Source organism: Beta vulgaris, chromosome 7 (assembly GCF_026745355.1).
Source record: "Beta vulgaris subsp. vulgaris cultivar EL10 chromosome 7, EL10.2, whole genome shotgun sequence".
Lineage (NCBI taxonomy): Eukaryota > Viridiplantae > Streptophyta > Magnoliopsida > Caryophyllales > Amaranthaceae > Beta > Beta vulgaris.
In genome coordinates this window covers 33,607,257-33,635,222 of record NC_079208.1, presented here as the reverse complement: position 1 = coordinate 33,635,222, position 27,966 = coordinate 33,607,257, and the positions used below count along the sequence as shown (strand labels likewise).

Sequence of the window (27,966 nt, the reverse complement as noted above, 5' to 3'; positions counted from 1 at the left end):
TTCAGCACATCATACCCAATAATTCATTTTCTGTTGCTAAAACACTAATAATGAAATCATATCCATCAAAAATCACAGTAAGCTATAACAATCATTGTTGAGAATTCTACCATATCTGGTTAAATGTTCATTCTAACATAGCCAACATTCCAAACATAATAATTCTAATAGTTCATTACAAAGCCAAAAGTTCCAGATATAATTCCAAACAGTTGGACCAACACTTCTTCCTATACTGAAGTTCAACGTCGATGACTTTGAGGAACAATATGGAGCTCCTTTAATTATTAACTACATTTCCTGCAATGATAGGTAACAGGAACAGAAAAATCAAAGACGCTCATATAGTGCTGTCGATTAATGACTTCCTCATCTCATCAACAATAGCACTAGGTTGGGCTTCCCTCAACCTGAAGACACTCTCAATTACTGATAGTTCAGTAGCTGTTGTATCAGAACCACAAAACGCCGTCCAGTCATTTACTGTCAAACCAGCAGCAATTACTTCACTACCTCGGTTAACTGTTCCAGCCACCAGGGGGACCTGAAGTAGGTGTAGAAAGCTCATCCAAATCTTCAATTGAGGTGTGAGGATGGACCTATAGTAACACAGATAATAGCATAAATATTTAAAGATCAGACAAGCTATAATATTAGGTATATGGATCTTCAAGTTCACTCTGGAGGGAAGAGATGAGTGTCCATTTTGGAAGCTAACACATAATACTGGTATTAAATACACATTTTTTGAACTACAAGAATACTATTGACACCTTTTTATGATACCAATTGAACACTTACTGGTACCAACCATGTACATTGGTACTATTATAAAGGCTTTCGGTACTTCGAAAAATTTGTATAGTACTATAATGTCTTTCACTGGTACTTCAATACCTCGTATTGGTACTCAAAGATGCTGATTCGATGGCATCAATAAGAGTTAAATCGTTAAGTGTCCGAAGATAGATCCTCAATACTATTGGTTAAGGCTTTCTCGAAGGATAGAAGTTACATACCAAACCACCTTTGTTGGTGATCGCACAGTAGCTTCCCACAAGAATGTTTCCAGCAATTGTCTGCCTGAAGACCTCAACGCCAAGAACATCTGCAATAAGCTCCTCTGTTTCCTTATCAAGATCAGTGTGGGTCAGAGCAACATAGTCATTGCATGCTATGCAGTTTCCTAAAGCAGATAGCTTTTCTTCAATACGTTGAACAACTACTGAATCAGGAAGACAGTTCCTCAAGTGTTGGAGTTCTTCAATAAGAAAAGCAAAACATACAGTCAGCAATAAAAATTTATTAAATAAAAGTTTGAAAACAAATCAATAAGATACGAGAGGGGAAGTTGAATAACGATACTATGTGGCTCAGAAGAAAGCTAAGCCGGCCAACAAGCAAGCTAATGGAGAAAAACTCCAGTTGCTGTGAATAATAAGCACAACGACACTCCCCATTACACCAGCTAAGTAAATATTTGACATTTAATGTCATTGTATCTTGCAGTAAACCAGAGTACTAAAGACAATCTTTCTACATAGTAGAAAACATCAAACCACAGACAATTTTATTCTTTTGTTTGTGAACTAGTGTTTAGTCACTTGCCAACAGACACTAGTCTTATCAAAGTCTTAAATACTACATGCAACAAAGTCTACCAGTAGTGTAGTGGTGGAGTCCTAGCAACAAAATTTACTAAAATATGAACTGCATAAACAAATAGAATTGAAGTTCATAAGACATAAGAGAATCTGCGTTGGTATGAGAAAAAGAAAAGAAAAAAGAGGCAAGTGCTAAACTTCCTGCGATAGTGCATAGCGGTACAAGTTGGCAACTTCGAACTACAGTATGGTGCTTGTGCTGAAGAGCAAAATTAATATATAATTTGCTAAGCAACCATAGGTGAAGGAGGGAAAAGCAATTAAAAGACGGGCATACAGATACAAGTGGTCCAACAGTAAAATTACTCGCTAGAAGCAGAGCATTTATCCCTAACTTCTATGAGGTAAGATCTATAATTTTCAATATCAAGAATACTACAACTCAACATACATACCATTCCCCCCAGCCCCCAATTATTCAAGAGCATAAAATTGTCCACTAAAACAGTACGATTACGTTCTTCTGGAACACCAATTTAACAAGATAGACACAATAAAGCACCACGTTCCTTCAAAACCTATCAAGCCTTTAAATCAGCCGCATACACGGGCCAATTAACCAAAAAGGTATTTAAATTAACATACATTTTCCATATTGGTATCAATTTTGTCAACAGTGACAAATAGGTATTGCAATAAACATCAGGCGACATATACTTTTTTATGCAACGCTAGCACATGATGTGTATTTTTTTCCTATTCTAATTCATTTGAGTTGATCCATTGCCATAATTCCCTAATCTATTGTTCTTTCCCACCTTTTCTCACATAGCTAAGAGGAAGCTAAAGGGCATAGCTCCCCCCCCCCCACCCACCCCTTTTCCGTTCCCACTGCAAATGTACAAGTTAAAAGTACTATGCTGGAAGATATACACCATTAGTTGAGAAATATATATAGTTCTAAAACTAATGAACAGAAGAAAAAAATATGGCAACAGTAGAAGATAGCTACATAGGGGGGGGGGGAGTAGACATCACGCACTAAAAGACATATGCCCTCTGATGTCTATATTCATACCAATATGTCGCTGTTGAGAAAATAAATACCAACATGGCAAAGGTATTTTAAATTATATAACTATCTGGCTAATTGGCTGCATACACCCACGCTTGTCACAACAGACTAATTACATAATAATAGCAATCCCAAATTAATAAAGATTTATTAGTTTAACACACAGCCATGAGGACTTGGTAATGATTAAAAAGAGCACACTCTTAATGTTGTTGATCAGGCAACTTATAACGATATTTAGCTATAGCTACTTTCATTACAATGTGATATATTTTCAGAACATATAGCATTCATAATTGCAGCAACCAAATAAAATATGACTGCTAGAGGTCCAACGTTCAGAAAACGTTTTGCAATAAACTTACAACATAATCCCTCAGTACCAGATTTACAGCCAAACACAGATAAAGAAAAAAACGAAATGCTGCACAAGGATATCTCAAGAACTTAGCCAAATGAACAGAACATAGAAACAGAGACTAAACATGGACAACAGAGCCAGAGATTAAAGCATAGAGAAATGGTAGTTCAAACTCACCCTGGTCAGTTGTGGTGTGAGGCACAAGAAGCCCATTCTTGTTTCCTGCCATAAATCAAAACAAACATCATAACATCTACACGAACAAGTTAAAGGCATCACAGTTTAAATATAAACAACCTAACCTGCACACATTCGCCCTATAATCCTTGTACCAGCAATAGAAGTCTTCACAACAGGGATATAATCTGCCAATTCAGTCTCAAATGTACTGCAAACGAACATTTCATATCAAAACTACAGAAGTTCCATCTCAAAACAATCAAAAACCACAATCAGTCTAGTCATCCAAGCAACTTAAGCAAACCCACCTGTAGAAATTCTCCGACCCACCAATTGCGACCAAACAATACGCATTGGTCAACTTAGAGAAAACCCCAACTTCACAATTATTCTCAAATTGAAGCCCTGCAAAAAAACCATCACAACAAAAAAATTAAAGCAAACAAATATAGACATAAGCTCTCCATCCCAGTAAATGCTTGAAATTAACATATAACCCATATAGTACAATCTTTATTATATAAGCCAATTCTTGAAGAGTTTGATGTCCAAGAATACCAAGAATACCTTAAATATTCTTTCTTTAATTATTTTCATCGTTTTAAAATCAATGTTAATATACTATGGCTATTTTTTACATGTTTTATAACTTAAAAGCACCCATTACATGCATTTGGATCTAGTAAACGGTAAAGAAAGGTCAGTCCAATATTATACTAGCAATACACTATAAAAAAAGCTAATTTAAGGGCTAAATTACTGGGCAAAAAAATCAAATGATTAAGGAAGCAATGGCAATTTTAAGAATATTTAATTAAACTCATAAATCAAACTCGATACCCCATTAATTTAGATAATCGAAAAATATAATTAGAACGAGAACAATAATCATGGGGAAATAATAAAATCATGAAAAACATTTAAAGAATTGCTTACTAGTTGCCATGATTAGACGATTCAAGAAAATGGACGAAGCAGAAAGGTAAAAGCAGCTGCAGAAAAATTAAGAATTAGAATTCTATTACATATAATTAGTTCTTTATATGAAAAAACAGAACAAAACCCTACAAGAAAAATAAAAGAATAAGAAGTTGGGAAAAAACGTACCAAAAACGAGACGGAGGAAGCGAGGGTGTAAAGATTAAAGAGAGAAAGACTCCTGAAGGAAGAACAAAGCGGCGGGCAGCGGAGGTTTGTGAAATGCGAGCGACGGACTGCTAACAAAAGCTGTGCAGTGCGTATGGGTAGTTAAATAGATGTAGCTACTTTTGGCGATGCCGCCTTGTGGCGTTTTTAACTTTGTTGTATTGTACCAAAATAAAACAACAAAAAAAAATCCATTAGGGTTATGCAAGTGAAGTATTATTATTGGACAAGAGTAGTTACTGCGGTAGCCTATTATCAGTAGCATAATTGTTAGTTTTTGTACTAGTTGTTAGCTATGAGATGTTAGTTGTTAGAGTTTGACTGTGAAATTGCTATTATGAGAATTAATGTTCTGTAAAATTAGTGGTTAGTTTAGAAAAAATAATTAAAATAGGGTATGTTTGACAAAAGTAATTGTTGCAATAGTTTTGGTCTGTAGTTGTAATTGTTGTGAGTTGTATTTACTGATGCGTGGCTAAGATCATTTAGTGAAGAGTCCTAGTTGTGTTAGGAGACTATGTAGTTTAATTGCTTTTTAATTACTTTAATGAGTGTGTTTTAGTGATGAAGGAATCCTATTATACTTAGGAGTCTAATTCATTTGTCATTGAGTCTAATTAGGAGTCTAATTATTATAATTATCCTAAAGTAGGCGTGTGGCTATAGATAGATTAGTTAGTTTTATATCTTTATCCTTTAAGATACAAATAGATAAGTTTGTTAGTTATTTTTGTTTACCTTTTAAGCTTACTAGTTTTAATTAGTTTAGGAATCTTGTATTATATAACCAAGATTTCGTCCATAATATAAAAAAATGTGTGTTTGTTTGAGTTTAATCTATTCCTTGTGGAATTAAAATTTTAGGAGTGAATCCAAAGTTTTAGCAGTGAATGCAACCCCAATTATTATCAATCCTTGGTTAGGAAGTGATAATTTCATATCCTTGAATTTCTTGTGTGTGATACATAAGAAATTCGAACCTACTTCTTGAATTAACATTCAAGATTCACTATTCTTTCATTCAAGATTCAATCAAGAAACAATAAAGAACCTATCTTTAAATCAAGAACTTGAATATAGCTTTCAATTTCACGTCAGTTACAGATGTGTATTAGTAGATGTGAGATATTAGGTGTTAGAATTTGACTATGAAAATTGCTTTTATGATGATTAGTATTCGGTAAAACTAGTTGTTAGTTTAGAAATATATATATAAAAAAAAAATTACATTCAATCTTTAAAAGCTACTCCATAAGCTACCTCTATCTCAAAAACTATTTAATCTATTATATGAGTATTGATCTTTTCAAATGACTATCAATCGTATGTTCAACTTTCATAATCTTTTTTAATAAACTTTTTTTATTGTATTGGCTAGATTAGTAACAAGAAATGGATTAGTCTACTAAGCTACATGTGCTTTTAACTACAATTCTACAATGCGTATCAAATTGACTTATCATTATTTTCTTGTTTTTGAAAGGCTTAGTTTGGCTTTAATAATATATAAATAAAGGTTACAACTTGGCGATTGTCCCGTATAATTAGGTTTGTTTGGTTGACAAAATAAATCATGGGAAGTGCAAATTCCTAGGAAGTAGAAGTATATGAAGTTGTTTGGTTGACAAAATCATGAGAATTTGCACTTCCTAGGAAGTTCTACTTTCTCCAAAATGGAGGAAGTTACTTACCTAGGTCCCCCTAGGTAAGTAGAGCTTCCCATAGGAAGTTCTACTTCCCATTATTAACCAAACACAATTTATACTTCCTAGGAATTTCAAATACATACATGGAAAAAATAACTTCCTAGGAAGTATGACTTCCTAGGAAGTATGACTTCCTATATACAACCAAACAAGGCCTTATGATCCAATTTTTTTAGTAATAGAAGATGGCTAATTGGTTCAAGTTAATCTATTACATTACAGCAACTATCATAAAATGTGATTTTTCAGGGTTATTTTATGATGGTATAAAATCTATTATCAAGCATTAGTAAATAAAATGATATGGGAAATTACCCGAGCCAACAACTAATTTTAGACCAAATCTTTAAATATTGATAAATAATCTTATGTATGTTTAGTAGAACCCTTCCCATAATTGGCTACAACACAAATAAAATATATCAAAATCAACCTCAAAACTATAAAAATGGTTAAAGGTTGTATAATGATACAACAATATGCAAAAAGGTGTTTAGAAAGTGTCATATAGTATTTTTCACAAATTTTTGGTTGTAACTATTACATCATAATTATGGTGTCACGACAACTCATAGATCAGCGCTTCTTTTGGAAAAAGAACTCAAATGACATGAAATAAATGATATAATGATATGATATAATGTTATTATTTGTAAAGTACATGTCATTTTTGTTGCAGTCTATGTTATTATTCATGTTACATAATAAGTTATGGTGTAACATGTTACGCTCAAGACGAACTTAATCTTTAGCGCGTCTTGCGTATGGCCGCGCGCAAGCTGTCTGCCCGTTAGCTTATTTTCAAATGGTCATATCTCACTCGTTTCTCATAGGAATCAAGCTTTTCACCATGCATTGGAAAGCTATCGAGCCAAAGTTTCATGTCCAACTTGAATCTTCCAAAAATATTAATTGTTATGTGAGATATGAACTTTTGAAGTTGACCCTTATGCACAAACACTTACAAACAAATGGAGTTATTCTTATGAGCAGATGGAGTTACTCTTATGACCAAATGGAGTTACTTGTATGAGTACGTGGTTACTTTTAACAAGAAAAAGGTGTCTCTCCTATAAAGAAATATGGTTACTCTTATAAGCAAATGTGATTACTTTTGTGAACCTTTGGGGTTACTCAAATGATAATATGAGGTTACTTGTATAAATAAATGAGGTTACTAGTATGAATTAATTGGGTTACTCATAAAATTAATTGAGGTTACTCATAGATTAAATGACATTACTAGTATGAATTAATTGGGTCACTCATATGATAAAAATGGGGCTACTCATATAATAAAATGGGGTTAGTTTTGTTAACAATTGGAGTAACTTGATCAAATAGGGTCATCATATGATTAAATAAGATTAATATAGAGGTTACTCGTATGAAAAAACGAAGTTACTTTTGTGAACAAATGTGATTATTCATTTGAATAAATGAGGTTACTAATCAGTTTACTTTTATGAATGAATGAGGTTACTCGTTTGAATAAAAGCGGTTACTTTTGTGAACCTTTGGGGGTTATTAAATGAGGTTACTCGTATAATTTATTGAAGTTACTTGTATAAATAAATGAGGTTACTAGTATGAATTAAATGGGTTACTCATAGATTAAATTGGCATTACTAGTATGAATTAATTGGCTTACTCATATGATAAAAATGAGGTTACTCATAATAAAATGTAGTGACTTTTGTGAACAATTTGGGTTACTTGATCAAATAGGATCATCATGTGATTAAATAATGTTAATATTGTGAATCAATGAGGTTACTCGTATGAAAAAATGATGTTAATTTTGTGAACAAATGAGGTTATTCATTTGAACAAATGGAGTTACTAATCAGTTTACTTTATGAATGGATGAGGTTACTCGTTTGAATAAAAGCGGTTACTTTTGTGAACCTTTGGGGATTAGATTAAACGGTTTTTTCACGATATACCCCTGACAAATTTTTTTTGCACCGTATACCCTTTCAACTTTCCAAATTCATCATATACCCCTCATATTTCGAAAAATACATCAAATTACCCTTTTGACTAACGGTGTTAGACTTCCGTTAGTCATTAACCCCTAATCTCCCCTTAAATCCTAATTAACTAACCTAAACCTAACCATAACACTAACACTAACCCTAAACCTAACTAATCAAAAACCTAACCCTAAAAGCCCACCAACCCAACCCACCCACAACCCACCACCCCCAACCCCACAACTCCAGCCCCACCATCCTCCCTCCCCACCACCCCAACCTGTCGCGCCACCCACCAGCCCCACCAGCCGCGTCGCGCCTCCCCCTTCCCACCACCCCAACCTGTCGCGCCACTCACCAGCCCCACCAGCCGCGTCGCGCCTCCCCCTTCCCACCACCCCCAACCTGTTGCGCCTCCCACCAAACCCCCAGCCTACCAGCCTCCCCCTCCCCTCCGAACCCCCTCAGCGCATCACCGGCAAAAACCTGTGGCGCCTCCTTTCTCAATCGCGCCTCGTCATCAGTCGCACCTCCTCAGTCGCACACCGCTGCAGTGAATCTCGTGTGGCACCTCCTCAGTCGCGACTGTTGTGCGGGAGAGGGGGAGGGGGATGCGGGTCTACGGGGGAGTCAGGGGAAAGGGGAGTTGCGCGACGATGTGGAAAGGGGAGGGGGCTGCGCGACGACGGGGGAAGGGGGGATGCGACGACGGTGGAAGGAAGGGGGATGCAGGGAGGGTGGAGGGGGCGGGGTTGCAAGGGAGTGGGGAGGGCGGTTGTCGGGGAGTAAGGAGGGGTGGTGGTGAGGGGGTGATGTGGCAGTGGGGGTAAGGTGAGGGGGTGATGTGGTAGTGGGGGGTGATGTGGCAATGGGGGTAAGGTGAGGGGGTGATGTGGCAGTGGGGTAAGGGGTGGGGTGATGTGGCAGTGGGGGTTAGGGTTAGGGTTTAATTTAGGTTAGTTAATTAGGATTTAAGGGAAGATTAGGGGTTAATGACTAACGGAAGTCTAACACCGTTAGTCAAAAGGGTAAGTTGATGTATTTTTTGAAAAGTGAAGGGTATATGGTGAATTTGGAAAGTTGAAAGGGTATACGGTGCAAAAAAAAATTTGTCAGGGGTATATGGTGAAAAAACCGTAGATTAAATGAGGTTACTCGTATGATTCATTGAAGTTACTTGTATAAATGAATGAGGTTACTAGTATGAATTATTTGGGTTACTCATAGATTAGATGACATTACTAGTATGAATTAATTGGGTTACTCATATGATAAAAATGTGGTTCGTCATATAATAAAATGGGGTTACTCATCCATCTTCCTCACAATTGTTCCCAAAAGTAACCCCATTTTATTATATGAGTAATCCAATTTTTATCACATGAGCAACTCAATTAATTCATACTAGTAATGTCATTTTATCTATGAGTACCCTCATTTAATCTTATGAGTAACCCAATTAATTCATACTAGTAACCTCATTTATTTATACAAGTAGCTTCAATAAATCATACGAGTAACCTCATTTAATCATACGAGTAACTTCAAAGGTTCACAAAAGTAATCGCGTTTGCTTATAAGAGTAAACACATTTCGTTAGGAGTGACACTCTTTTATTGTTAAAAGTAACCACATACTCATACAAGTAATTCCATTTGGTCATAAGAGTAACTCATTTGTTCATAAGAGTAACTTCATTTGTTTAAAAGTGTTTGTGCATAAGGGTCAACTTCAAAAGGTCATATCTCACAGCTTACTTAATATTTTGGAAAGATTCCAGTTGGATATGAAAATTTGGCTCAATAGCTTTCAAACGCCTGGTCAAAAGCTCGATTTTGATGAGAAAAGAATGGGATATGACCATTTGAAAATGAGCTGACAAGCTGACAGCGTGTCGCACGCGGCCACACATGAACTTCCTGTGTGACAGGCTCATATAAGAATTTGTGTTTCCTAAAACTTTCAGGAGTTATTTTTGAAATATTTTTATCAATAATCTCAAAGTACTAAAATAACATTATTGAATACTAGCTGCATATGCACGCGATGTGTGCGTCGACAACCTTATGTAGTTATATATAAATGGACATGTTTTTTTTATTTAAAATTATTTTGATAGTGATGTAACTTATTGAGGTTCTTTTAAATTAAAGGTGAATGATTTTTAACTGTTCAATACCGTCACTGTAAAATTTGGTCGATGAATTAATAATTTTGTTTTCAGCGACTTTAGTAAAGTTCTTTAACAATTATAAATGTTAATAAACCATATTGTTTGAACTTTATAAATATGAAATATTATGTTATCACGGTATATTGCTAACTTTTTTTGGTTGAAGATTCTAATTGATTTCGTATATTGTTGTGTCAATCTAGTTTGTCAAGTTATTAATGTTATTGCATATTCCATTTTTTACCTACTCATATGACAAGTTTCGTTGATTCTTATTTTTAAATTTTTTATAAAAAGAAAAACATTGTTTTGAATTACTAGAGATATTTTAGTCACTTCAAAAAAGGACACAACACCTCATCCCTTGGCTTATATAATAGAGATTATATACCCCCAAAATAGAAAATTTTCAAATAGAAAGAAAGTAATAAACAAGTTTCTATCAAAAATAAATAAACAAGTTGACCATTAAAATAATACGCTTGTAGTTTATTGTGATTATTGTTCATCTTTACGAAAATATTTTAATGTAACTGCGATTAAGAAAAAACGCCACAGGAACGGTAGCATTAGACGATTAGTTATACTTGTGCTCCAAGTCGAAGGTCAGAAGTGGGCAGCGACAGGAATTAATTGTGACGTGGGAAGCAAGCAGATTCTCAAGTCACAACTGTGGCACAGTACACTTTCAATCCGAGTCTTTTCGTGGTGAACAAGGAGATAAAGTATTTAAATTAAAACTACACTCTTTGCATTTTTTTTAATCGCTTACAAGGACTCTTAATACTATTCACAACTGGGTTTTTAGACCCATATAAGTTATAAGGAAAATTTTTGTTTTAAAAATTTAAAATTTTATGTTATCTATACAAATATATTAAAAGGCGTGCAAAAGAAAGTATATGTGCCACGTGACAGTTGACACTCTCCTCAAATTTCTAATGCAAATGCTTTATGTTTCAAATAAAAATTTTATAAAGTCTTGTAAAAATTGTATACAGTGGCGGACGGAGAAGGGTACATGGGGGTACAACTGTACCCCCACATCCCCTGTCTCAGGTTTTGTTCATTCTTATCTGTAACATATTCTTGAATGATCTATGCTTCAATTTTTCGATTCTTATGGAGATTAAAAAGAGGGAGAAACATCATTGAGTATTACCTGTGTGTAAAGAATCTTCATTTTTTGAAGTTTTATGAATTTAGCAATCAACCAGATATGATATGCGGAATTTCTAGAATTTTGATTGTTAGGATGCAACTCTAGGATTTTGGTTTCTTTGGGGAAGATGAAGAATTAGGGAACAAGTGGTTGGAGGGTGAAAAATTAGGCAATAAGGGAGGTTGGGTCTTCCCTGCAATCCTCACCAGTAAGTTTTTGTTTAGTATTTTTTTTTTTCTCAATTTTCATACTTTTATATGTTAGATTCTTAAATTATTTGAATGTCTACATGTGAATTGTTGATTTTTTTGAATAAGCTAGTGACTAATTGGAATTGGATCAAGTATAGATTTTAGGGATTTAGACGTTTAGGGTTGGATGGAATTATTCAATTTTTTAATTGATATGTGTATGATTTTATGTTTTATTTGGTTGAAATCAAATTTGACAATTAATTATTTTTTATCGATTCAATTAGGAAAGACAAATGATACACCTAAAGTCAATCAAATCCAATTTATTCGAACTTTGGATTTTAGACATTGGTTGTAAGACTTATGTATTGAATCCAAATCAAATATGTTTTATTTTGGATATCGGTTTTAAGACTTATGTATTTAATAACTTATGCAAACTTTTTTTTATGCTACTTTTGATTTAGTTGTTCGTTCGTACCCCCAAATTAAAATTCCTAGGTCCGCCACTGATTGTATATAACTAAAAGACTTAACAAATATATACTCCTTCCATTTTTTTTTTGCTACATTGTTGTATGCATAACAATTTATGCAATGTCACTTTCAAACATCTTGGAGTATACTTTTGGATCTATTTAATATAAAATAATAAGAAAAAGTGAAAAAGTACCATCTTTGGGTAGAAAAAGAGAAGAACAAATATAAAAATATTACTTTATGGTGGGCCAAGTATCCCTAATAAGGAAAATGTAGCAATTAAAAAGAAACAAAAATTTAAGGAAAATGTAGCAATTAAAAAAAAAAAAAAGAGGGAGTACATCTTTAACACTCTTAGTACGTAACTTACAATAGAATATTGATGTCATATTCTCCTACCACAATTCCTTTTAAGTTATTGTTTTCAAACTCAAAGCTTTCAAATTTTTTTTACTTATCACCTCGTCACGTGAAATTTTCAATTTCTTAATGGAAAAAAGTACGAAAAGTAGCAAAATAAATTATGAAATAAAAAGTAATAACATATTTGTTTATTGTAACTGACCCGAGGCGTCGCCCGGGCAAAAAAAACTAGTTTTTGCTAAAAACATGGTGGAATATTTAATCCATGAATCTATCAAAGTGATGATTTAAGAATATTAAGAACTCCATGAGAAAAATTCTTTCTAAATTTGAGAACTAAGTGCTTGTTTGGTTGAGTATAGGAAATATGAATTTCTTGGAAGTTTATTTTCCCATGTAATTGTATTTCTTAGGATTTGCTAAATGTTGTTTGGTGATTCACAGGAAAAATTCCCATGGAATTTCCACTTACCTAGGTCCCCCTAGGTAATAATTTCCTCCATTTTTGTGAGAAGTGGAACTTCCTAGTAATTTCTACTTCCCATGAATTTGTCAACCAAACAACATCAAAAAGTTCCAATTCATAGGAATTCTAACTTCCCATATTAAACACTATCAACCAAACAAGCACTAAGAACATGTTATTTGAAATCTATACAAATATATTAAAGGTGTGCCTAAGAAAGTCGATGTGCCACGTGACACCCTACTTAAATTTTTAATGCAAATGCTTTATGTCCATGTGTGCCCCCCTCAATCTATACTAATATATTAAAAGGCGTGCGTGATAATGTCGATGTGCCACGTGGCACCCTCCTCCTATCACCAGAGTTTGCCACGTGTGTATTAGCCAATTAAGTCAAGTGTGTCATTATTACTTAAAAACACTACTACAAAAAAGAGCAAAGATAACTGTCAAATAAGGCTTTACATAACAATTTTGAGGTGTTATACAAGTCAGTGTAATGTAAACTAAACATAACACCTGATGAAAGTGTTATGTTTGGGAGAGATAACATAATAGTCATTAATAATACACGTTATACCGCTAGATAACACATTTTGTAAATAAGCGTTATGTTTGCTATTTATATGACAAATTAAAAGAAGGAAAATTTAACACCTATCTCGAATAACTGTTATGTTTTCTTATAACATATATAACAGATTTTACCTATAACTGTTATCTATGATATTTTTTTTTAATAATCAGATTCTAAATTATGAGCATATTGCAACAGCTCAACAATTCCGTACAATACCTGCTGTATAATACTCAACCCATAGGATCTTACAACCAACAAATTGAATATGATATTCCAAACCCCCCAAAATTTTAATATCACAAAATAATTCAACCAATATTCATAATTCTAAACTTCCAAAAACTACTATATATACAAATCAATATTAATCTAAATCATAAACAAGATCAAATCTAGCCTAGCCACATCCACATGATATTAATATCCAAATCCAAAAATATAACATAGGTCCAAAAATGGATTAAGGTAAAAAAAATTAGGCTGAAAGTTATAACTCATTCATCATATGTCCTTCATGTTGATCTTGACATGTAATCCACAACTCCTTGAGTTCATCAATTTTTTTTCCCGAGAATAGGTTGGACCAATGCTCTGATAGTACTGCAATAAAGGTAATTACATAATAAGTATTCATAAAACAATTATGGATATCATTAAAGCCATGATAGTACTGCACATTCTCATCATCAAAGTAGAAAATTGAAAGTGCTTAGTAATTCTCGATAACATTAGCCATTAACTTAATAATAGTTTATCATATGCATCATCAAAGCTAGAAAAGTGAAAGTGCTTACTATATATTGGCATATTACTAATCATTACAACAACGCTTTTCTCTTAACCTATGTTAGCTGGACCCGATTTACGTGTCCAACTTGGCTTTATATAAGAGATTTCCAATAATTTTGGCCCAAAGATGTGTCTAAATATCTCCACCAGGAATTCCAACATCATATATAGGTACTTGAGGTAATTTGATGTGTTCATGTAGCATAGTGTAATGAATCGGCCTAAAGAGGGGAATTCTTGGTATTGCATAATTAGTTAGTCTTGATAGTAGCTTGAGGAATAAATTAGGGAGTTACTGAGGAAGGAAAATCTATAAATAGAGGAGAGTAAGAAAGAGAAAGGGATGCTAAAGTTTGATGAGAATATTGGTAAGCTTTTACGAGTTCTTTTGGGAGTGAATCAATGTCATCAAGTTCTAAGCCAGCAGCCTTGACAACAGCTGGAATTGCGACAACTGGGCCAATACCCATGATAGCAGGATCAACTCCAATAGCAGCAAAAGTCCCGGACAAGAAGAAAGTTTAACACTATAGAACGCAGAGTCCCGGCCAGTAGCGTATGCTGCAATCATAAATGCATAAAAATACTGGAACCCCAGACCAAAAAGAATATCATCAAACTAAGATCACATTGATCATGGATATTCTTTAACAGATCAAACACTAGTAGCTTTTTTTAGCATCTACTGACCTAGTCCAACATATAGTACCCAACAAGGCATTATAACAATGAAAATACGTACATCTTTACAACTCTCAAGCTAAGTTAGGCTATATAATAAAAGTCAAAGATTCCGACCTCATCCCTCCCCACTCCCCTTACTCTTACACGAATGCAAAATAAAATAGGAGAAAAGTATGGGGGAAATGTTTCCCTTGGGTTACAAGAGGTAACATCCTCATTCTTGATTTGCAATGCTCGCTAGCTCCATTTGGGGTTCTTTTTCCTGGGATTTTACGGACTAGACACATTAATTAGGACTAGGTAAAAGCTCTTAAACTTGAAAATTTGCTTGATACAGTTCTTAAATATCTTTCCATAGCCTCCACTAACAATCCCTGCAAGGCTATAACTCCAGGACATGGACTGCTACACACTGTACAAACAGACATGGCTAATTACAGGGGACATGTTCTAGTCTACAAGTGCATGCGATCGTATCATATCAAATCCAAGTGTCCAAGAATGCAGGGTCTGAGCATCATGCATATCCAGTTGGATTAAGACAAACCCAATTCTATTAATTAACAAGCCATTAATAAACAAGACACAATCCTTTTCATTCTTCTCGTTTCACATCAACCACAAGAAAATTATATAAACATAATAAGAAAACAATAGTAACAACCACCAATAGAAAAGACACTGACAAACAAAGCTCATGGCTTCCATAGGCTGAGAAATAAAATGATGTACCACTTCATGCAAGTTTATCACCAGTGCAACAAAGAGAGAGTGTAGATAAAAAGTTAACAGGTCAGTCAAGTAGCATGGTATTCAAAGTTAAGAACCTTAGATTGAACAAATGCGCAAATCAAAAAATTGCCTTCAATTATCGTAAAGCTAATGGAATTGATGATGCAATGGTTAAAGCTTCAATTTTAAGTGACATCATGGGTGTGAAATGCCTTAACTGACTGATCATATCTCACATGCTCCTATCATGGTCCAAAAAATATGACAAACAAACAACAACAATCTAACATTGACACAACATGTAATGACAGAACCCCAACAAACCAAAAGGAAGGCAAAAAGGATTATTCATTATTATACCAAAACACACCCAGAATAGGCAACCCTTTACTCATGACGACACTTCTCTTCATCAGCAAAACCACTCCAGCACCATCCGTCACCTGACAAGAATTTCCTGCAGCATGGATGACAATATATTACATTATCATATATGAAATTGACCCACAAGTATGAGAAATAAAATTAAAGATCTGCAGTGCCCTATACCAGCAGGTTGGCCCACTCTTCTTGAAAACAAGATTCAACTTGGCTAGATCTGCGACATTTGCGTTCAGCCGGATGCCATCATCCACAGTGATAATAACAGGCTTCTCATCCACAGTAGTATTTGTATGAAAACACAGTGAAATTTTCTCGTCTCATATTTTTTCTCCACCTAATCGGCCACCACTAATAAAACAAAATTACCAATCCAAGAAACTAGAAAATTGATTAAATTATCAAAATTTAAACAATAAAGCCACAAATATTAGTTTCTTTATTTATTAGGAATACACAAAGGCTTGAGAATTAAGAAGTACCTGTATATTGCTGTTGAGAATGGCCATTGTGGTTGTGGTTGTTGATTTCTCCCAAAACGATTTACTGGGCTGAATGAATTTGCGAATTTCGATGAGTATATCTATGTTACCTTCTGGAATGAAATTGAGACTGTGAGGGATGAAGCTTCATCGAAGATGAGGGGCGAAGCTGGAAACTGAAGGGGAAATCGGAGATGCACAATACTTAGAGTTCAGTTACAATAATTGAAAAGTAAAAGAAAAGGGTTTGCAGTTTCTATTTTATGTTTTACGTTTAGAGAGTGCTCCTAATTTCTAGCCAAATAAACGTCTATAATATAAAAAAAATATAATTATTTTGACATGTTTTTTAATATTAATAATAAAGCACCACATCCCTTTTAAAAAAATAATAATAAAACAACACAATTTCATAGCAAAGATAACACACATTAAGATAATTATTAAGAATATATTATCAATACAAGCTAAGATAACAGTTCTGATGTTAAAACGTTAAATTTAGACTTTACATAAATGTTGCTAAAATAAGAGTTAACTTAGTGGTGTTATCTTTGCCCTTTTTTGTAGTAGTGAAAAAAAATTGTGCTGAAGGCAGGCTCGAACCGCTGACCTTATGTAAATATTCCTAAGTGATTTACCATCTGCTCTAACATTTTTAATTGATTCATGTTTCCATAAATTTAGAGTTAAGGTCTTAATTAATAATGTCAGTTTCAACAATTCTAAAATTCCATGCTTTCATTCATCCCCTCCATGTCCAACGCTTCATCTACTCCTCAGCATACAACAGTTTTAGAATATTACTCCACCATGAACATTGAAGTCTTCTTCTACTTCCTAATTAATGCTTGCAAATTGTTGTTGTTATTGGAGAATACAAATCAAGCAATGGAGTTCAAAGGTCAGATTTTGGAGGGCAACACCATAAAGGTTAGTAAGATTGTTAATCTTAGCAAAATAAACCCAAAATAATCCACGAATAACTCCAAAATCCTCCTCTTAGTATTCTCATTGTACATTGAAGTTCAATTATACATTCAATTATTGCATAATTTTGTAACTGAAAATCCCCCTCTCTCTATATATATAACGAATAGTGTTAATTCATGTTTTTAGGCCTTTTGTTGTTCCTCTTCAAAAAGGTATTATCTAATCTGATATTTGTTTTTGGGATAGATTGAACTTTATTTTCATGGATGAAACTTTATTTTTCAATTCCCTTTTGTTTATTTAATTAATTGGTTTCCTATTTGTTTTTTTTGGCAGAGGATTTTTGTAATTAATCCACTTTGCAAGGTATTATGTTCATCTTCTTCTTTGTTTCTTTGTGCAATGTGTTTTAGTTGGGTTTATTTCTTTTATTTTCTGTATTTCGGTTGGGGCTTTGTCCTCTTTCAACAGCATAAAAAAAAGAATATAATGAACCGGAGATGTGCTTCACTGAATTACTAGAACCGTGACAGCTTCATCTGAACAGCTTTAAATCATGTGTAGTAGTATAAAATAATTAGACAATTGGATATTTTCACATATTTTGGAGAATTTTTCTGGTGGTATACCAGTCCTTCTCATATGCACCTGTCCATACTCCATTGAAGATCAAATTGGTTTACTGCTAGAAGAATGATCAAAAAAATTAACTGCTAGAAGAATGATAAAAAAGACCCTAAATTTACCGAAGTAGGGTCTTTTGTTTATCTTAGGCTCTGCGTCTGTTCTCCTTCTATTGCACATAACATTTTTCTTTAGAACTTTAAATTAAAATAGTTAAGGTATGCATGTAATAGTTTACCTAAATGTTGATATTTGATCGTTTGAAAGTTGTGTGAGGGTTCTGGCAGAAGTTTGATTGCTTAGAAATATTGACTTGATACATGAGGTTTTTTTTTTCTTTTTCTTTTGGGGCTATCTTCTTAATGAATCAGCTCTTTATTATTTATTTATAAAAATTAGCAAATTTTGTGGAGGGTTGTCAATTAGCTTTTTGAAGGAATGTGTGTGCTGTAATTCATATGCTTTTGAAGGTGGTTTTATCGTGCTTAGGATTTTTGTTTTCCAGAAGTTAGTGTGTAAAGGTTAGGTTTGTTGTTTACATGGATATATTTTCAAAATTGACAATGTTCTTGGGGGTGATACTTTGAGGAAATCGATTCACAGCACATATAATTGTGAAGAATTCTCGATTGTGGCTCATATACTCTGGAAGGGTGTGTTATTGTTGAGGAACTTAATGGCTCTTAAATGTTGGTAAGGAAAACATATTTTAGGAGGAAATCAGGCTTGTTTGTGGTTAACCATCATAGTTTGTAACTATATTATAAAAGGAATCATTTCAAGGGCGACATTTTAATTTATATAATTGTTGGTTCTTGTACAATCGATTGGGTGAATTAGATAGTTAGATACCATTCTAGAGTTTGGTAAATTTAGTTGATGTTTTGGTGCATCTTTAAACTTCTATTTGGCCTAAGCTTTTGTAAGTATCATGTTATACTTCTAACATCTCCATCTATTAGAACTTATTTACCTCATAGAATGGGAAGTGGTTTGGAGAAGTGATTTAGAGCTTTTCTTACATGTTAGAATGGTAGTGGTTTGGTGTCATCTTGAGTTATTGTCTCATTAAGTGCTCCTTCATTAGTCGGCTTTAAATCTGGCAGATTTGATTACCTTGCTATTGCTTGATTGGTCTTAGTCAGAGATACCTGAAGAAAGCTTAAGTGATGAACTTAAGCCAGAAACTTCACTTGTGTTGTTTTATGGTGGTTTATACATTATAGGGTCCTGTTTCCATGTGGTTGTATGATGAGTGAAAATCATATAACTTGGTGAAAGCGTGAAAATTGGATGGATGAGCTCGAATTCATGTAGTAAACCTATTGTAGGTGGTTATGGAATACTTTGTGAAATTAATGAATTCAAGCATAAATGATATATATATATATAGTGTAAAAGTTTCATTGTGGGTTATTATGGATATAATATATTTTTATAATTGGATGGAGCTCCGTGATTTGAGAATTCGAAGGTAAGCTCTTTGGAAGTAATGTGGGTTTCACTTATGGTGAAATTTGTAGTAGTTAAAGGTTTGAACTTGGAACTACGCGGGTCTGTTGGTTATCCCTCTGTTCTTACTTTTCTATGAGTGATATTGAGTTAAAGTTTATCTATATGTAATATTGTAATTATATTTGTCTCATCTCCATTTTTATATTTCTGGATCCATAGTTCCTTAATAGGAATTCAAGATGTCTTTCTTAGCAGTAGCGAACTTAGTCATCAACATCATCACTATCATTACCCAGTACTTCTAAAGAGACTTCTATCCTCCGAATGGTAGGGGTGATTAGCTGTACACAAGCTTACTAACAAAAAGGCTAACTTTAGTTCATCTTGATCCAATACATTATAATGTCTGCAACTATAGAATAAGAAGTTTCAGTGGTTTCATGAGCCATTTTGATATAGTATAGTAATTTCTTCTTGCTGAAATTACAAGATTGTTCCCAGATTGGGATGGGAATTTTATACTTTAGAGATTAGCCTGACTTTGAATTTATGTGGTTGAAATAAAGTATTCAGCATTATTTTAATAGAGCAATGTTTTTCAGATTTTAATTCTTTCTTTTGGTTTTGCAGCATCGTTGGTGTTAATTTGAATTGTTTGAATCTGATTAACATTGCTCTAGAAAAATTGATTCTTTAAGTTATGAATTTGTCATGCCAAGGATTTTTTTTGGGTGCCATTATCGTGTATGATTGATGTTCCAATGTTGGTGATTTAACTAGATCAATAATGTATGATACGTGAGACTATGAGAGTACTGGAGCGCCTATACTTTGCAGTATTCTTTTATTGCTCATAGTCTTTCGAGAATTCTAGCTTCTATTCTCATTTAATCTTCATCAACTAGATCAATAATGTATATAAGCATGGGTATGTCTACTGTTGTTTTTTTCCTTAGCTATGTTATGATGCGGTTAACTTTTCAAGGGAGAACTGGTGTGTCGATTATTTATTACTTAGAGAGGTTATATGTGTGTATGGTTTATGGTTAGTGTCTCATGGTCTTAAAAAGGGTGAATCGAACTTACAGGCATATTGTCTTGCTTGGTTTCAAGAATGAAAAGGTTTCTTGATTTTCATAATTTGGAATGTCACTTTATTTACTTTGTGTTCATGAATTTTTTTTTTGACAAGTCATTAGTAGGGATGGAAATGGATCGGATTCGGGGCGGTTGGAACACCACCCACATCCACCACCCGCAATTGTTTACTCCACCCGCATCCATCCATATCGGGTGAAATGGGTGGGTTTGGTGCTAAACGGGTGATGATATTTAGTATATTTTTAAAATAAATTAGTCACATAATATAAAATAATTATATCAAAAACATAAAATATAAGTAATTTACATGTAAATTTTAATAATTAGGTAATGAGTTGGATGTTAAACGGGTGATGGATCGGGTGACGGATGAAAAAATTCTCACCCACCACCCACTTTCCATCCATTTAAATTCGGGTTTTTATTCATTTAAAATACTGGTTAAGCGGGTGATGGATCATCCATCACCCATTTCCATCCTTAGTCATTAGTGATGGCGATTATAAGAAGATTGTAATGAGTGCGACTCTTTGAATATAGGAACTTTAGGTGAATATTAAACACACTAGATACCAACACACTTTTGGATTCATCAAAAGGTATTTCATTTCCTTTAACTAATATATTTTTTTAGCTTGCTATCAAGAAGTAATGTCAAAGAAATTCAAATTATAGTATTGTAAGTATGAGTCCTCGGGACTAATGCATACTAGCAGGACTACCCTGCTGACTACTGAGCCTCATGCTTACAAACACGAACAAGAATAGAAGATGGTTGATCTTAGACACTTTGATGTTTAAGTAAAACAACCTGATGGCTGACTTAGATACATAATAATCATACACACCCTACTTTGTCAAAGTATGAGCATCTAGGAATTGTTTAGCAGCCAACATTGAACAAGTGACCAACATAATACAGAGACAACCCCTATTTTTTTGACAATCACTTTAAGGTAACAACTCTAATAAGGTCAAAGTTGAGTATAACAAACTAAGAGCTGTAGAAATATCAAAACTGTCACAAAAAAGGGGAATAAAAATTAAAGACAATATTAAGTATTCAAATTTTACACAGGTGTCTCTTTAATTTCCTGAAGAAAAAATAAGTATGTAGGACAAGAAAAAATAAATAGATTCTAAGTTTCTAACACAGCACAATAATGCAATAAAGCATTGCACAATCATTTACACATAGGAAAAGAGAATCACTAATATGTGGCATACTTTGACTTCGTGTTTTCTTTTGGTATATCAAGAATTATATTACAAAGAATGTCAAAAAAGAAAAAATTATATACAAAGGAGGAAAGAATTTGAGTTCAATTTGTAGCAGGTGTATATTGACTATAGAATATCTGGTAAAGACTCTGTGTTTGATACAACCCACATGTTTTGGACTAAAAATCTATATAGATGACTGCCACTTCATAGCAAAGATGCCAACAAGAAGACAAATTAATATCATTTGATCTGCATTCTTTCAGTCTCTAATAAAAAATGTATGTATTTTACTTTTGGCTTGCTTCTAAAATATAATATAAAGTAGAGAATAATGTGAAAATTAGGTAGCTAGATACTATGACTTTATTTACTTTTGTGTTATAGTAATATGGAACTACTGGTGTACCTTATATTCATTTCTCCCCAATTTTCACAATGGAACTTAAAGTATAAGTGCTGCTTCGACGATATATTGTTTTTACAGGATTTGTCTCATTGTTCCAAATCAATATCAACTCCATATAACACAAATAACTAAGGTCTACAAGAGTAATATAGTTGATTGGATGTATCCCAAAGCTTTGTACAAGTTGGTTTCCCTTCAATCAATAAAAGTCTCCAATTACAATGACACCAAACTTTTAGGTACATTGTGCATCAAATTTTGTAACAAATCAATTAAACATACTATTTTCCATCTAATGTATTGATTCTTAAAATATATATTGTAGATATTTTGGGGATTGTCGTACATGCAGGTAAAGCATTTGTTTGTAACGATGACGCAACCCGTATGCAAGAGGTTATTGTTCTAGATAGAAGGTGTTCACACTTATATTTATTACTCATTTTTATTAGTTTTATGTTGAGTACTGATTATCGATATATTCAAATTCATTATTTTTGAAACTGTAGTGATTTATTTTCAACTTGAAATAATGTATTTTTTCATCTTCCAATATTGATGCAGCTGCATGCGTTGCTGTTAGATTGATTCTTATGAACCAATTTTTTAGTGAATATGAAAACGAGGTTCAACGAAGTGCTAGGCAGTACAACACACTATTGACTTGTGGGGTGTATGTTAGGAAAATGAATGGTGCGATTTGTACACACAAATTAAAATAATTTTCTTAAAAGTGATAACAATGATTTTCTTAAAAGTAATAATATTAATTATGTTTTGTAATATTTATAGCTGAGGTTTTAATTTAAATTTCATGTTCAATTTCAGCTTATTTTCTAATCACAGGAAGAGACACAAGGTTATTTATCAATCCAGATAATGTAGATGCATCAACTCTATTGGATTGGTAATGAAGAAACACAGATTTATTAAATTATATATATATATATATATATATATATATATATATATTATATATAATATTATATATATAATATAGAGAGAGAGAGAGAGAGAGAGAGAGAGAGAGAGAGTCGGGATCATGTGAGAATGAAGAGTTATGTGAGAATTAACTACAACCGTTAGATAAAAAATATCTAAGGGCCACGATTTACACATAGCAGTAGTAACAAAACCACGCTTTTAGCAGCAACATATCAATTAAGTGTTCACTGAGAGAAAAATCGAAAATTCATCTCTCATCATCACCCGATTGATTACAACCAAAAATCTGAACTTTCTTTCCTTGTCGAAATTCATCCATCAATAATCATCAGGTACGAAGTATAGACCTAATTCATGGAATTCGATTTTTTAAGATTGATGTACTTGTGTTATATTCTTAATTCGTGAATTCCGTAAGTATAAGGTAATTTTAAGCAATGTTTTTCACATCTTTTAATCGAAAATTGTCTTTTAGAAACTATACTTGATGCTGATGCTAATGGAATGTTACTTGAATTTTTTTTTCAAATTCTACTTTTTCTCTCTTTATTATTTTGAGTAATTTTCTATATTTTAGGTTTGATTTTGCATCTTTTATTCTACTCTGTTCCTGATGGATTGAATGTGTGGATTGTGTTTTTGGAGGATTAATTATTATTTAGGTTAGTGATGCAAATTTTATGAATTTGCTAGATTGTGAGATTAGTTTAGGAAGTGATAGAATTTGCCCAATAAGGGAATTACGAGAGAGGGGGATTGGTTTATTGTTTGGAATGTCTTTATTCATCTTTAATATTGCATGAGAATTGGTTTTGTAATTGGTGAGAAAATTGGTTGTAGTTGTTGATTTAGATGTTGTTGATTCTGACATGTTATATGAGCATGTTGATGGTGAGTTGAGTTCCTCTAGAAATTATGAAGTATTTGAGCATGTTGCTTCTGTTGATCCCATAGAAATCTATTGGCAGCTTTGTGAGTTGCCGAGGGATGCCAAATTATGTAGGGAAGTTTGGCAGTTATTAGATATATTTGGCTTGTTATTGTGGTCTGCTTGGGAATCTAATCAAGCTTTGGATATACATTGGTGCATCATTGTTCAAGTGTGTTGTTTTTGAAGAATTTGATCATCTTTAAGCTTTGTTTGGCTATGGGTAATGGGTACAATCTAATGACTTGGGATATGTTCATCATATGTTTACTAGATGTACATTAGTGCTACACTAAAAGTACATTAAATTTCAAGGACATTATCAAGTAGAAGTTGGGAATGTATATTGGATAAAAGGAAACAAGTTGATTAAGAAAAACATATAAAAGAAAGAAAATCTTATAGAGGTGTAGGGAGAGAAGTGCAATGAAAAGTTTAAAAGAGTTAGTAGTTTAATTAGAAGAGTAGTAGTACAAAGGAGGTAATAATCACGAGGATCTTTTTTAAATACAAGAAAAGTTGTAGGTTCGAGAAGGGTAGCCTATATCTAAGAGGTAGCTAGTTTAATATGATTTGGCCTCTAGTCTAACACCTTTTGGTGTATGATGCATGGCTAGTGTTTGCTTTCTAACCTTTGGTGTACCAATACAACTCATGTACATTAGATCTCTGCCATATATACATTATCGGAAATCTACAAGTACATTAAATCTCTTATAAATATAGAAGTTGGGTTTTGGACAATATCATACACAAACATGAAATGTGGTTTATGCATATCTAATTTATTCTTGTGATTCTTTCAATTAAGTTGTTTATTGTGTCTTTCAATAAAAATTATTGTGTTCATTTTTCAGATTATTTTCAGCATTTCTATTATGATTTATCGATATGTATTTTGTTTACCGATCCTTGAATGTTACTTTCAGTTGGTTCACATTAATTAACCTGTTATAGGGTATCATTATTGATCATTTGCGTGAAAGTACATCACTATTGGCTTGAAAGTACATCAGTAATGGCTTGAAAGTACATCACGATTGAAAGCATAACTACTAGGACGCATTGATCATTGTGGAATTAGTTTTACACGGATGTCGACTCTATGGAGTTGTAAAATGTTGTGACTTTTACTGAATTGAAATAATTTATCAAAGATTTTTTTATAAGAGTTAAATGGGGGTGATTTTATCATTTAAAGAAAGAGCTTGCATCAAGCATTGTTACACTTGAACTCTTTATATGTAGTGGATTTTATTCCAAGTAAAAATGCAATAAAACAACGAAGGTGTTGTGAGTTTTTTGTATTGAGATTGCAGAAATAGGATTATGATAATGTGTCCACTACTTAGCATTAGTGGGAGACTGATATTTTTGTAATGGATGGTCATTCCCGTGATGGTTGTATGAAAGCGTTAGAGATAGTTGTGAACTCTTGTGTTTTAGTTGGTCATGATGGCAGAAGGATTGCATTGTGCTAACTTTCTATTTGCAAGGGGTGGGAAAGCGGAGGGCAAAAAGTAGATTGCATAGGTGGCTAAGTCATTGATGCTGCAAAAAGAAACCAGTCAATATACTTGGTTCATGGCAAACAAAAAAAGACGATGAGTTGGATCACAAAGTGACAAACAAAGTGTTATTGTTTTTTCTAAGTTCAAATTATTAACCAACAATTTGGGTATGAGATGTGCTTTGCTTTTTGGCTTTTAGTGATGTAAGACTGTAATTTTTTTTATTCCATGAAAAATCGTTCTCTATATAATTTTTTGTTGATGAAATCGAATGCTCGAGCGTACGTTCTAGCTCATTACATTTATTTTATGACGATGTTTGTCTATGTGCTCATTAGCGGATGATCATGGATACTATAACATACATGGCGTGAAGTTTGTGTAAACTAAATTTTATGTTTCTTTTGGGATTGCAGGATCCTTGCAAGTTTGTTGTTGCTAGCTGCTCCCGTTCCAGGTGGTGTTGCTGCTGCTTCTGGTGGTGGTGCAACCCCTGCCAAGGAGGGAGAAGAAGGAAGAGTCCATTGAGTTCAAAGATGGAGTTCTCAAGTCTTAGGGATTTCTTTAGTTTGCTAACTAATTATATTTGTTAACCAAAATCACATTGTTTATTCCTTTATAGAAACTAAACTAGTTATTAGGCATGCCCCAGGTAAGGAGTAAAATACCCTTAAAAAAAGCACCATGTGGCATTATTCCTTGCTTAGGAACACCTTTTAATATATTAATAGAAATATATGTATCTCTATCTTTCTAGAATTGCATTTTTTATGCTAGCTTTGCAAATTGTGACATGGTTGGCAATAGGTGGTGCTACAGGCATGCCTAAAAGTTCCTCTTTTATTTAGATGAATACTATTTATAAAGTTCGTGCTACGCATGGATACATTTAGCTACATATTTTACAAAAAGGAATGGTACTAATTTAAATTTACATTTATCATATGCTTCCTCTCTATATTTTGTTCTACTAAATCATATAAGATTTTGCGCTTGCTACAACTTTAATCATAATTATCTTTCATGAACTATTAGCAAAAAGTATATATAATCAGGCTTAATATAGTGTATATGTTGTGCAATGTACGTCAAGGACTATTTTCTCGCTCGTTTTCTTAGTAAGGGACTTCAAAAGAAGAAATTATAATGCACTAAAAATATCGAAGGTTGACACATTATCAGAGTTAGTAAAATATGATTAATTAAAACTATATATATATATATATATATATATAATATATATAATATATATATAATATATATATATATATATATATATATATATAACTCATTTTGAAATGTAAGGTACAACTATAATACATACATGAGGTGTAAGCTTGACTCAATAAAACTAATTTCATGGGCTATATAACTATATGAGTTGTAAGGTACATCACTAATAACTTGAATGTACATCATCGTTGACTTAAATGTATATTACCAATGGCTTGAATGTACATCATCGATGACTTGAATGTACATCATCGATGACTTGAATGTACATCACCACTATCGACATCATCATGCTCATTTGATCTCCATTGCACCTTGATTAGCTTTCGATCAAAATTCAATACCTTTGCAACTCTTGGATCACCATTTGACTCCAAAAAGTTAGAAAATGCCCTAGCCTACAAACACAAATTGTTAATACTATTATAAACTATTATTAATACTATTAGTACTATTATAAAGTAGTTGAGATGAATATCAATAAAGTACCAATATTGTCGCTAGCCACCATTATTTTCATTCAATATTCTAGTGAGCACCCTTTGGTCAATAATATCAATTTGGAATGTTCGAAGTTGAAACATAAAACTACATAACAACCACCCCGAAAAATAGGACATAATTACTTAACAAGATAAACACTCACCAAATTAAAAAAACCAATACGAAGCTTGGATTAAAGCACATGGTCCATTTGTAGCCTGGACAGAATTCTAGAAAATACTAGTAGCACTATGGAAACTAACTAATAGCAAAGAAACTACAAGAAAAGCTCTGTGTAATATGACACTTGCGTTTCAAAGATGGATATACCTATACCACATTATATAATCTCTAACCAATAATTTTCTAAAACCTGCCTGAGAGCTAACACAAGAAATTATTACTCAACCATAATGAAGGCACATCATTGGAGCCCCAACTCCCAAGCACCATTTTCTTCTTAATGTGTGTATAATATATAATGGGGAATTTGAAGGATTAATACCTGTAAAATTAGAGGACATATTTGCATTCTAATATGGTTGCTGTTCCTAAATGAATTCTAAACCCATGGAAATCAGAATAGTTC

General features: G+C 33.2%; 1 protein-coding gene and 2 long non-coding RNA genes across 4 annotated transcripts; 1 reads left to right on the top strand and 2 right to left on the bottom strand.

The window, feature by feature from the left end:
• Nucleotides 1-78: 78 nt before the first annotated feature.
• Nucleotides 79-4,527, bottom strand: LOC104899149 (eukaryotic translation initiation factor 6). The gene is given in 8 exon segments (XM_010686290.4): nucleotides 79-553; nucleotides 555-599; nucleotides 1,020-1,261; nucleotides 3,218-3,262; nucleotides 3,343-3,428; nucleotides 3,529-3,625; nucleotides 4,157-4,212; nucleotides 4,328-4,527. Coding segments are annotated over 7 exon segments (738 nt in total). The 5' UTR covers nucleotides 4,167-4,212; nucleotides 4,328-4,527; the 3' UTR covers nucleotides 79-340.
• A 6,597-nt stretch (nucleotides 4,528-11,124) lies between these two features.
• On the top strand, nucleotides 11,125-23,236 carry LOC104904272 (uncharacterized). 2 transcript variants are annotated; one of them, XR_008970345.1, is made up of 5 exons: nucleotides 11,125-11,591; nucleotides 17,411-17,467; nucleotides 17,804-22,516; nucleotides 22,603-22,693; nucleotides 23,106-23,236. It is a non-coding gene; the product is annotated as an uncharacterized LOC104904272 (long non-coding RNA). The 2 variants fall into 2 exon arrangements; XR_007276653.2 differs by lacking the exon at nucleotides 11,125-11,591 and having other exon boundaries at nucleotides 16,851-17,467.
• On the bottom strand, nucleotides 13,733-16,769 carry LOC104899150 (uncharacterized). The gene is made up of 4 exons (XR_790908.4): nucleotides 16,535-16,769; nucleotides 16,221-16,403; nucleotides 16,032-16,128; nucleotides 13,733-14,066 (listed from the first exon to the last, which is right to left on the bottom strand). It is a non-coding gene; the product is annotated as an uncharacterized LOC104899150 (long non-coding RNA).
• Nucleotides 23,237-27,966: the final 4,730 nt, after the last annotated feature.